This window comes from Heloderma suspectum, chromosome 2 (assembly GCF_057233095.1).
Source record: "Heloderma suspectum isolate Gila_16-S chromosome 2, 16-S_ref, whole genome shotgun sequence".
Classification (NCBI taxonomy): Eukaryota; Metazoa; Chordata; class Lepidosauria; order Squamata; family Helodermatidae; genus Heloderma; species Heloderma suspectum.
The window spans coordinates 59,277,599-59,290,556 of NC_139459.1; the positions used below are offsets into that span (position 1 = coordinate 59,277,599).

Genomic DNA, 12,958 nt, shown 5'->3' on the forward strand with positions numbered 1-12,958 from the left:
GCAGGGCCAGCCTTTGCTTGTGGTAAAATAGCTACAGGAGACAAGGGGCTGTGGTTTTATGTAACTGAACTGAAAATGGCTTATTGTTTATAGCACACAGTTCCCTGTTGAGTGGTGATTTGCTAATTTCTGCCTTTAAATAATAGGGTTCATTGAATGCAACATTTTATGTTCACCTGCTGGATGACCATATTCCTGAAGAAAAGGAAGAATATCAAGTAATCCTGCATAATACTAGAACTCAAGGTAACATAGTCATACTGGAGAAACATAACAAACTAGAACTGGTTCACACATGAAAACATATTACGTGATTACTCAGCACTTTGTGATTTACAGATGAATGTATTAACTGATGAAAAGCATTGTGTCTGAGGTGATATGAAGTTCTGTCTGCAGTGTTTGATCTGTGATGGCTTCTTCATGCATGCAAGTTATCACTTGAAGTAGTCATCAGATGAGGGAGATGTGTGAACCACACGAAATAAGAGTAAAAGTAGAACCCTGCTGAATCAGACGGAAGACTTATCTAGTCCAGCATCCTCTTCCCCACAGTGGCTAACTAAATACCTATGGGAAGCTAACTAGCAGGACCTAAGGTCAGTAGCCCTCCTCCACCATTGGTCCACCTGGTGCACATAGGCATGCTTGCCTCTGTTCCTGGAGGTAGTATGTAGCCATTGTGATTACTAGCTTTTGAGAGCTTTATCCTCCATCAAATGCTCTAATACCTTATTAAAGCCATCTAAGTTGGTGGCCATCACCATGGCCTGCAGTAGCAAGCTATGTGCTGTGTGAAAATCTACTTTCTTTCACAGCTATATCTGTGTGAAAATCCAGACCCCTAATCATTTTGGTTACTCTTTTCTGCACCTGCGCCCTCCAATTCTACAATATCCTTTGTGAGCTGAAGCAACCATCACTATGCACAGTATTCCAAGTGTGATCACACCATAGATTTGTACAAAGATATTACAGTACTGGAAGTTTTATGTTTGATTCCTTTCCTAATGATCCCTAGCATGGTATTTGCCATTTTTACAGCTGCCGCACGCTGGGTTAGTGTTTTCATTGAGCTATCCACTATAGCCCCAAGATCTCTAGTAACTGGAGCATCCATTAAGCCCTAGAATACACTTCCCTTCCCAGCTATACGAGCCCAGCATACAATCAGGGCTCATGGGAATTACTTTCCCCATATTTCTTGATTCATTCACCAAGTATGGATCCTTATGTAGACAAAATGGTACTACCTGTACACAAGAGGGAGGTATCAGCAAGCCCAGAGAAACCTAGTTATTGTACTCGGAGAAGTACAAAAAGTTTTAGAAAAAAATATTAAGAGGTGAACCCCTGAAATAGCAGTTCATTCAGGGGACTGTGCATGCTCATTGGGCACAAAATACTGGAAGATGGCATTGCATGGTTGGCTGGCTGGCTGGCTGGCTGGCACCCTGAACAGGAGCATTCCATATTGCAACATTTTGTTGCAGGTCCCACCTGCAAATACAGTAAATGTGATGTCATCATAGGAACATAAGAAGAGCCAAGCTAGATCAGACTGAGGGTCCATCTAGTTCAGCATTCTGTTCACACAGCAGCCAGCCAGCTGCCTGTGGGAAACCCACAAGTAGGAGATGAGGTCAATAGCACCCTCCTGCTCATGTTCCCCAGCAACTGGTGTTCATAGGCATACTTCCTCTGATACTGGAGGTAGCTTATAGCCTTCCAGACTAGTGGCCCTTTGATAGCATTATTCTCCATGAGTTTGTCTAATCCTCTTCTAAAACCATCCAAACTGGTGGCCATCACCACTTCCTGCAGTAGTGAATTCCATAATTTAACTATGCACTGTGTGAAGAAGTACTTCCTTTTATCTGTCCTGAATCTCACATTGATCAGCTTCATGGGATGAACTTGGGTTCTAGTATCTCTTCTTATTCCTCCCCCTGATGAAATTATAGACTTCACAACATCTTCAAACAATTGAATTGATGTTATGGCTGTTTGGAAAAGGACATATTCCCGTAGATGGCCATTCTGTTAAGCATAGTCCATTGATTTGTCTTTCAGGGGTCAGTTCTGCTGGAGTTGCAGTCCTGGACAGCCAAGGTTACGAAGTAGTTTTGACAGTAGAGGCTAGTGATGAACCACATGGAGTTCTCAATTTTGCTCCTTCATCTAGAGTTGTTTTGGTTCAAGAGGGGAACAAAACCATTCAGCTTTTCATTAACAGAGAATATGGATCTCTAGGTCTGTATACAGAGGAGGTTGGTTTCTAAATAAGTCTGTCTGTCTGTTGTGATAGGCACACACCTGCCTTTCCATCAGAAGACACCCTAAGGTGCTTTATAGTAAATCATAAAACAAGTGAAATCTTCATTAAAAGAAATTAAATCATAAAAGCAGAAGACAAGTAAATACATCAGCACCCAAACACCTGAAGAGAAAGAAAGAAAAATCCTGCGACACTCTGGGCATCTCTATACCAGCCTAAAATCCTGCATTTAAAATGGGGCTTTCCGCTTCTGTTTTAAATGCAGGATCACAACGACTCCCTTTTTCACGTGCTTCCTTCTCCCCAACCCCTTTCCCCCTCCTCCTCCCCCCCACCCCGTATCTGAGTCTTCCACTATCTTTCATTGATCTCACTCCTCTTCTTGCCACTTTAACTCTTTTCATGGAGGGAACTCAAGCTGAACACAACAGGGTAATTTGATAGCTCATTATCTGCAATCTATTTGAAAACAGAACAAAGGACATTTAGTGCAGGAAACGCCCTGGAGGGTCGCCGCGTCATGTAAAGAACCTGCAAATGTCTGTGAGGGAGCAATCTCAATCACAGGATAAAAGCTCTGTATGAAGAAAGCCTCTGTGGAAGGAGCCCCATAATTGACATACCACTGCAGAAATGTGTATTATTCTGCACATTTAAATCATCAGCCAACCCAGGGAAAAGCGGGCCTCACTTTGAACCACTCTCAAAAGATTAGTAGGAATGGGGGGAAGGTTCATCTGTGTAGTAAACCATAAAGTATGCTAAGCCCAGTCTGTTTAGGGCTTTATAAGTGACTATTAGCAGCCTCCTCAATTGAATTAACTGGCAGCAAGTGCAAATGGCCAAGACTCATGTCATGTGATCTTTATGTCTGCTCCCTGTTAAGAGATGGGCTGCTACATATTGCGTCAGCTGCAGTTTTTAAACAGTAGGGTGAATAGTAGTGATTGATCACAGAGGCTTTCCGTTGTAAAATCTTCATGTTTTAATGAAACATTTGGAGGGCAGCATGTACTTCTATGAGCATTGCTTCTTAATTTCAAACTTTTAACATGTGTTCAGGCAATTGCAGGTAATAATCTTGGAGCACTGTAGCTGAGACCAAATAATAAAATCATAAAATTCATTCCAAATACCACTCTGTACATAGTCCAAAGCTATGTACGGAGCACCATCTGCACACAAGGTAGAGATAGCTGCAGGCCTGGGAGAGGTTTTGGGTTTTGCAGAAGTACAAAAAATCTTCAGGTGAAAAACCCAAGGGGGTGGGGGAAGCCAGTGAGGACTGCAAGAATGCAGAGTGTCTATTGCAGGGGGTGGGGGCCAGGAGAACCCATAATTGAAGGGGATGATGGAATCGAAAGAGCATCCTGAAAAAAAGGCGTAGATGGAACACTGAACAGGAGCACTCCACACTGCAACATTTCATTGCAGCTTTCCCTTGCCAGGTATACATTTTAATAGAACTGTGACATTAAGTAAATCATTTTATGCATCTCTCTCTTCCATATAGATTATGTCCTTGTTTCTCTTTGATCATAATTGTACCTAAATTCTATTCATTTTTGGAACAAACAACATTCTTTTGTTATCTGCGCACCAGGTGTTATCAATGTCACCTATACAACAGTTTCAGGACTCCTTGGCTTAAGGAATCAGACCAAAGGGATGTTGGCTGAACCAGGAGTTGATTACATACCTGTATCAGGATCATTACTTTTAGGAGAAGGTGAAACATCAGCTGCCATAAATGTTACTATTCTAGAGGTAAATTGCCTATCCATTCAACATTGGAAAAAATAGATTTTGATTTTGATGGATGCAGCATTTATGCCATAATTCTTGAAATACATGGGACTTCTTTCTTTCTTTTTGTTCTAATGGTTGGTGTGAAAAGCCGGGGGGACTAGTTAATCATAAAGAGAGAACTTAATGTATAAGAACGGGGTAAATCTGTGACATTAGGCTGCATTCGTTATCAGTGTGATGCAGTTCATAGACTTCAAAGTGAATAATGGATTGCTTTGTGTTTCCCCCCTTTCCATCTCTTGGCTCAGTACTTGTAACGGTGCAGTAAATCTTAACTATTGGAAACAGGTCTTGTCACTGTCATATTATTCGAAAATATATAATACTTCATTTTACACACATAACATAAAGATCCACCTGAGTCCAGTTAATTACCTTTTTGGAGAAATGACTGAAGTCCAACATCTGGTGTAATGAATATTTTAAGGCAACTTTCTCCAGCCTGGTGCCCTCCAGATGTGTTGGATTACAACACCCATCATCATGAGAGTTGTAGTCCAATACATCTGGAGGGTGCCAGGTTTGAGGAGGCTTTTTAAAGGTTTTGAATGAGCCTCTGCAGATTCTGAAATATTTGCTAAAAGACAATTAACTGGAGCATTTATTGCATCTCTGTTTTGCAGGATGATGTGCCAGAGATGCAAGAATTCTTACTTGTTAATTTAACAACTGTGGAACTCATCATACACCCTTCGACATCTTTCCCTCCCAGACTTGGTATAAATTTCACATATTTGCAGAATTGCCTCACTGATTGTTTATATGTAATAACATATACTATGGCTTTGATATCTTTTCTTGCACTAATTTTGATAAGTACAGAAGTATCTCTTAGCCTTCTTATGCGAGCTTTCAAAAGACCCTTATGTCTACTGAGAAGTAAGTCTCATGGGCTGTGTGTGGACAGAATGATATTTTGAATCCTGGCTTATCGTGAACTAGCAGAGTTTGTTTAGTTCATTGTCTGTACCCAGGATCCCGGCTTGTCCGCCCTTTACAAACCAGAATCACAAATCATGGTTCTTGATTTATCACGGCAGGATCTCCAGCTCTTACAACATTTCAGAGTTTGTTTAATGGTTGAGCTAGCAAGGGTGTCAGGATTCCCTTTTGGCCCGGCTGAGAACTCCCAAGAGCCAAATCAACACTCAGGCCAGAGGCTGCATTTCCAAGGCTTTAATTCCATTTACCCTAATGAGGCATATGGATGCAAATTGCTAGAGACTCACAGAACACAAAAGAAACAGCCTTCAGGGAGTTCAAAGGGAAACTACGAAAGTTGATCTCCGTTTGGGAAAAAAGGCGACAAGCTCTCTTAACTTAAGGGGTGGGAGGGGAAGATCTCCTCTCCCGTGACACTTCCAGGCGCAGCTGTTGACGCCGAGCCAATCAGGCAGAGCGCCCAAGTTCAGCCTCTGTGACTTCCTGCTTGTGTCTGTGTCTTGCGTCTAAAAGTTCAGGTTGTTCTTCCCTCGCCTCCCCCTGTTCGCTATCACTCCCAGGGATGTGTGAAGGGGAGGAGGGTTCTCCATGCAGCTGTGCCTCTGAAACCTGGGAAAGCTCCTCCCCCGCATGTTGCAGCTCTTCCTCAGAATCTGAGCTACTCTGACACTCTGTATGCTCAGAGGCAACCCTGACAAAGGGGGAGCAAAGCAGTACAGCTTGTTCATGACAATCTTTGGAATATTGCCGTATGTAAAAAACAAGTCAAAAATTACTATAGCAGACAAAGGGCTGAACACTCAGATTCCATCCCCTCCCTGAGCTTGTAACTGTTGGGAGGTCGCCCCTGCCGCCTTCTGAAATCCTCAGGTAGCCGGAATCAACACGCAGACAATAGGGCTCTTTTCCAAGGCTTTATTCCCATTCAACTTAAATGACGTTTACAGATGCTAATTGCTTGATCCTATGAGTGAGACTTAAGAGAGCTGCCTACTCGGGGGTTCTAACCTTAGGAATCAGTTGATCTCCATTTGGAGGGGAAGGTGGGAAACCTCTGTACTTATGGGCTAGAAGGAGAGAGCCCACCCTTTTCCCGTGGGGCATTGGGGCGCCGCTATTGCCATCGCGTCAAGCGGGCTGAGCGCCTCCTCTCAGCACCTGCCATCTCCTGCTTGACGCTGCACCGGCGCCTAGCATCCAGAAACTGCTGTTGCGCCTCCCTCTCCCTGCCAGGGCCACTATCACTCTCAGGAATGTGTACTGGGGGGGGGGCTCTCCCCCTGGCTGCTCCTCTGAATAGTGTGTGGGTTCCTCTCCCGCGGTTTCTATCTCTTCCTCAGAATCAGAACTGCTTTGGGGCTCTCTGGGCTCCGATCCAACCCTGACAGTAACTCTGCCTATGCCCTTGGGGGGTGGGAGGGAAATCCACCATATCCTATGGCTCCTTAGACAATGTCCGAGAAACCGTCAGATTGCTCTGTTAGTTTCTTTCAGTATGCTTTTTGTTTTGTTTTTGGCCAGCTCAAACTTTCTGCACTAAACTGGACTTCGCTTTCAGGATGGTCTATGTTTCTTGCTGCTAACATTAAGCAAATTTCTTACTGCATATCTAATATTTTCAATTTGACCTCCTTTATTTGCATGCATATAGATATGACTGGGTTAATTCATTTCAAACTGAAAGGTAAATAGAAAAAATATCATGCTAATTTGTTTAAGATGTGCTTGTTAGAAATAGCATAGAGAATAGGTAGGGCTGTTGTATAGTTTGATGTCTCTGTTCTTTCCTTCATTCCGTGAGGACAGTTTCTCTGCATTTAAAATTGATAAGCACATATACTTTATAGATTAATGTCCCTACATCACCTCAGGTGCCTTTAGGCAGAATGGTAACCTATATTATAGTAAATTATAATTTACCATAAATGTAAGAGTGGTAAATAATAATAATAATAACAGTAATAACAACAACAACAACAACAATAATAATTCCATATCTAGTATTCTGGAGGCATATGTATCCTGTCCTATATATTTCTAAAACATTTGTTCATAGATCCTAAACAATTGCTTTAAATATTGTATGATTTTAAAAAAACCCATTTTCTCTTTAGATGTAGATGGTTTGGCAGCACAGATTATTATTGATGCTAACGATGGAGCAAGAGGAGTAATTGGCTGGCAAAACATAAAGTAAGTTTCATCTTCAGTTAAGGTAATTTATTGTTTTCAGTTGCTTGAATACTCAGTGTTCCTCTGATATTACAAGTCATATAATTATTGTCAATAAATATAATGAGGGGGCTTTTCTTTTTTCCACCTCAGTTTTGAAATAAGTGAACTGAATGGAAGCTTGACATTGCTGGTATTCCGGGACCGAGGATCTTACGGCAATGTGTCCTTCTTTTTGTATGCTCAGAATCTGGAAGCACAGCAGGGACTGGATTTTAATTTTTCCTCAAGGGTAAGAACAAACTACAGTACAATATTTTTCACCCTAACACCAAACAGCAACTCTTTTTTAGAGATAAAATATAATCGGATAATATGACTAGTCAGAATTCCTAAATTCTAGGGGTTGGGAGGAGGAGGAAGAACTGAGCTTGCTTCCACAAACATAGTAGGCTAGAGCAAGCACGAACACTTTGATAAGGTCCAAGATCCATTGCATTTTGAGCCCTTGTCAGATGACAAATTCATGCAGATGAACCATGGGGTGGTGGGGGGATGGAATCATGTCCATCCCTGACCTCCAGGCATTTGAAGGTCAAAACAGAGCCTATATGTATAGAGCTTTTATGCATATGATCAGAAACTCTATGAAATGTAGGTTTCCTGACTGCATGTAGAGGTCCTGTAAGTAAGGAAGGATGGATCAGTTTGTTTCTGGCCTATGTCAGTTTCCCATGTGTTCTATCCTGTTTCTGCATTAACATGCAATCTAATTTTTTAAAATCTGCACACAACTTTATATAGAAATAGTACTTAAATATGTATTTTGAACATATTTTTTTTACAAAATACACATTTCTAAACATATTTTATTTAAATGTACACATTAGTACATGTATTTTATCATAAAATATACATTTTAAGACATATTTAGTAGATTTTTGAGCCAAGAACTGCATTGCAAAATTTGGGGAAGAGCTAAATCCAAAGGATAATTATGTTCTGATCCACATGTTAGCCTGGGAGATCAGTTCCCATAGGAATTCACAAAGATGAAATTCCTCACACATCCCCTACCTGTAAGTATACAAGTTGTAGCCATGTAGGCTCTGTTCTGAACTTCAGATGAACACTTGCAAGTCAAAAGAAGCAGCAAGCAGGTATGATCCCACTCCTCAGCTGCACATCTTAATAGTACACACATTTGTCATCCGAAAAGGGCTTATACTAGCTGAAATCCAACAAGGTTATTAGAAGAAACTGCTACACTAGTGGAGCCCTGCTGCCTTTTCTTGTTGCACAAGCAGTAGCACAAGCAGTAGCAGACCACTTTGTGAACCTAAGATCTGCAAGCAGTGGCACAGATCCAACTCCAAGGATCTCCCCTTGTGCATAAACTAAGAACTTCGTTTCTGCTATTGCAACCTCATTTGTGCTAATGGAATGACACTGTTGGATATAACTCCAATGCCTCTTAATTCTTACTGTAGTTGCTTTATAAAAGTCACATAGGATTTACATCTTTCCTAACATTTTTTTTAAAGTATTGAACTTCAGAACATTACTTTCTAACATATTGTGCCAATATGTTTTGTTACTAGACTCTTTCTTTTCCTGATGGAGAAAGGTATAAGTATGTTGATGTTATGATTTTTGATGATGAGATTCCTGAAGGGAATGAAAGATTCCAACTAGTTTTAACAAACCCATCCTTTGGACTGGAGTTGGGAGAAAACACAACAGGTAATATTAACTATTCTTGAAACAAGTTCTTTATTTTGTGGTTGCCATTAGTAGCAGTGGATAACCGTGCATTTTTCTGTAAGATCATAAAATCCTAACTAAAGAATTATTTAACTGCACAAATATTCAATACATTTGGAACAAAGAAGCAATAGCATACAATCTGTCATATTGTTCTGTAATTGTAATTGTAATTGCTGTATTGTTGATGCAAACAATAATATTTAGGAGCTCAATTGCCAAGTGCTTTCCAGCTTCCATTGCTCCTCAGTAATAATAACCGTATTTTTTTGTGTATGGTGTTGAATGTAGCAGGACAATATTAAACTAATTTTATATAATATCTTCACTGATTAAGCATTCTTTACAGTGCAAAGTGCAAAAAAATAAAAAAAAGACTTAGATTCATATTACTTATCATAAGCAACAGTAGTGGAATCAATGGAATACGATAGATGTACTAACTTTGTGACTCTAACATACTACCTGAACTTAAAGCATGTTTCATGATTAATTGAAATCAGTTGGTCTTCATTCCATATAAATGTGTATTGTGGCATTGGCTATAAATCCCACCAATTTCAATGCAGCTTTTTGTCAGTGTATGTAGAATAAATATTTTGAAAATGCTTAATTAAACTGAAATGTTTATTTTTTTCTGGATTATGTCTAAAGTGTTTTGTAAAAGAACCAGATTATTTTATTACAGCACAAATCATATTTGAATATATTAGAGATGAAAGAGGCAGTTGTGCATTGATTTAAATAATGATTCTATTAAAAAAATGATTTGCCTCCTACATAAAGCTTGTTCGCTTGCACCAATTCATAACTGGAACCTTAAGAAATCTTTAAATATTTGTCTAAATTTAAATTAGGTATCATTTATAAGGAAATCACATGCTTAAAGCTGCAGTCCTATATCCACATCCAGGAGTAAGCCTTTAAACTCAGTGAGACTTACTTCTGAGTAGACACACATAGGACTGTGCTGTAACTATTGCTCAGTAAATCCCATATGTAATAATAATGAAGATTATGAGAACCAGTGTTAATTTTGGGCTATATGACAAAATACTTGTATTTTCCTCCTGCAAATATCATATAGAGAAGATGGTCCTAGATGCATTGTAATAATTCCATTCATTTTCTGTTCAAAGCCACAGTTACCATCCTTGCCAATGATGATGGCCATGGAGTTTTGTCCTTCAACAATAGTGAACATTTCTTTCTAAGAGAACAGACAGCACTCCATTTGATGGAAAGTGTTGCAGTATTAACTATTATCAGGGAACCTCCGCAGGGAATATTTGGGACTGTGACTGTCCAGTATCTTGCAAGAGAGATAAATTCTTCCGAAGCATCTGTAGATTTGACCCCATCTCAAGGCTACCTTGTTTTAGAAGAGGGAGTCAGATTCAAGGTAATATGCAGGTAGTTATTACAAAATGGAAGACATTTTGTTTGGTTTTGTATTAAGGCATATCTCATTGTTATGTCCCCTGCAGACATTCCCCTTCTTCACAATTGTTAATGGTGCAGAAGACCTGTCCTCTTCTGCATTGGGCCAACCTAGGAATAGCTCGAACATAAAATAGTAAAGGTGGTACTCATCTACTTCTGTTTCAGCATAATAAGGCTCATCAAAACTGTTTTATAATTGCTTATGAGTTATCTGAAATTATTCCATTTCTGTCCAGTTTGGATATTGACTAGCTCCCCATTATTCAGGGCTAAACTATGGATAGACTTAGGGAAAGTACCTGAAGAACTGTGTCCAAGGAAGTCTTGTAAGTTCAGTGATAATGAGCCCTGTCGAAATCATTTTAGAGTTACGTTGTTGATTCTAGTGGATCCAAGATTTCTCTGCTCATACATTCCTTTTCTCTTTCAGACTCTGCACATTACTGCCATACTAGATGCCGAACCAGAAATGGATGAACATTTCATTGTTACTCTGTTCAGTCCAACTGGTGGAGCCAGATTAGGCACAAGAGTAGAAACTTTGATCACAGTCTTGCAGAATCAGGCCCCATTGGGACTTTTCAGTATCTATCCAGTTTCAAATAGGTATATCATGCTTCCAACTCAGTAGAATACAATTTTGTTGGTTTGTTTGTTTGTAGATAGGTTATTCTGCATTTTATGTTGGTTTAGTTATTTATTTATTAAAATGTATGTTAAAATATAGTTTGTGGCTTGGATCCAATGGTGTTCCTTTGCCAGTGGAAAGGAAACCATTGGCATAATGGACTTCCCCTCTTCCCTACAGCCCCCTGTGTGCCCTCCAGATCTGCTCTGGAGGATTGGGGGACTACATGTGAGAGGAAGCCTCATTGCGTGATTGGACTTCCACTCGTGCGACATTGGATCCCAGCTAAAGGCAGATGCCTGTAAACCAATAGGTCACAACATATCAAAGATATATTATAAATAAGAAATGAAAAATATAATAGAGTAAAAAGCAACTATAAACACTGGTATCAATAATATCAGTGCATCTTTACATTTCCATGAGTCAATGAACAGTTGCCAACTCTTAACAATTTTCTGTGTTTTATCTATTAACTTTCAATATAACAATTTCACTCAATTTAGATAATTGTGTTAGCTGCCATACCTTAGTAGTTCACTCTTTAAAATTTTTGGATTACAGCAGTGTTTCAAAATTACAGTGTTTGCAGCTGTCAGTGAATGTGTACAAAAGGACAATGGAATTTTGGTAAAATATATTTAGAAGGCCAAAAAGTAAGGTGCTGGGAGTTATGGTACATCATAATTTCTCATTCTATTAATTGCATTTATAGGATTGGATCTAGAGTATGAATGGGGAACCTGTGACCATCAAGATAATATCCACCCCAGCCAGCATGACCAATGGTCAGGGGCAAGGTAGTTGTAGTCCAACAACATCTGGAGTGTCAAAGGTTTTTCACCCCAATCTAGAGCATCTGCAAATGGAAAGACTCCTTCCATTCATGGAAGAGACTGAGATCCAGTAGAGGCTATCACTGGAAGTGGGAGATGAGGAGATTCCTAATGTGCCAACTACCACAATATTCTGGAGAGTCCCCCAGCTCAGGAGGTAGAAGGAATCAGCTAAAATGTCCTCCTTCCATCACAGGCATCTACGGGTGGACGAAAGTCACTTACCTGTCGTCGAAGGCCGTTCGCGGTGGGGGGGAGGAGCTTCGCTGCTCCCCCCGCGAAGTTCAGGCCGGGGGGGTGGCTTCCCGCCTCGCCCGGCCGAAATTCAGGCCGGGGGGGAGGCTTCCCGCCTCGCCCGGCCGAAATTCAGGCCGGGGAGGAGGCGCCTCGCCTCGCCCGAACGCGAAAGTAAAAACAAAAAACAAAAAACTTCCCCTGATAGGCTACGTGACGATTCACGTAGCCTATCACGGCTAGATCTCCAAAGTCAGCCGTGATAGGCTACGTGAATCGTCACGTAGCCTATCACGGGTGACTTTAAAAAAAAAAAAGCGCGTACGCGAATGGCGGCCCCCATAGGGAGCCACCATTCGCGTTCCTTATTTAGTCGCTGTAGTCTACGTAAATGTTTACGTAGACTACGGTGAAAATAAGGGCAACGCAAATAGCGTTGCCCTTATTTTCGCCGTAGTCTACGTAAACATTTACGTAGACTACAGCGACCAAATAAGGAACGGGAATGGCGGCTCCCTATGGGGGCCGCCATTATCCGTACACTCTTTTTTTTTTATAGTCACCCGTGATAGGCTACGTGACGATTCACGTAGCCTATCACGGCTGACTTTGCAAATCTAGCCGTGATAGGCTACGTGAATCGTCACGTAGCCTATCAGGGGAAGTTTTTTTTTTTTCCTTTCATTACAATGGCAGCGGCGGCAGCCGGTTGAAAGACCGGCTGCCGCTCCCGCCTCGCTCGAACACCCGCCGAACCGCCGGCCAGACCAGCCACCGGGAGGGACATTCGCAAAAGGTAAGTCCCGTCCCGGGGGGGGTGCGGGGTGCGGGGGGGGTGCGGAGGATTTCTCC

The 12,958-nt window shown here is 41.0% G+C and overlaps 1 protein-coding gene across 1 annotated transcript in view; it reads left to right on the forward strand.

Moving 5' to 3' along the window:
* The window catches only part of ADGRV1 (adhesion G protein-coupled receptor V1), a 391,637-nt gene that overhangs the window by 118,356 nt on the left and 260,323 nt on the right, over positions 1–12,958 (forward strand). The window contains exons 36-44 of the mRNA XM_084833645.1: positions 147–246; positions 2,074–2,253; positions 3,882–4,045; positions 4,711–4,804; positions 7,144–7,222; positions 7,355–7,493; positions 8,803–8,944; positions 10,105–10,367; positions 10,839–11,014. Of these exons, the coding sequence (XP_084689771.1) occupies positions 147–246; positions 2,074–2,253; positions 3,882–4,045; positions 4,711–4,804; positions 7,144–7,222; positions 7,355–7,493; positions 8,803–8,944; positions 10,105–10,367; positions 10,839–11,014 (1,337 nt within the window). The remainder of the gene's footprint in view (positions 1–146; positions 247–2,073; positions 2,254–3,881; positions 4,046–4,710; positions 4,805–7,143; positions 7,223–7,354; positions 7,494–8,802; positions 8,945–10,104; positions 10,368–10,838; positions 11,015–12,958) is intronic.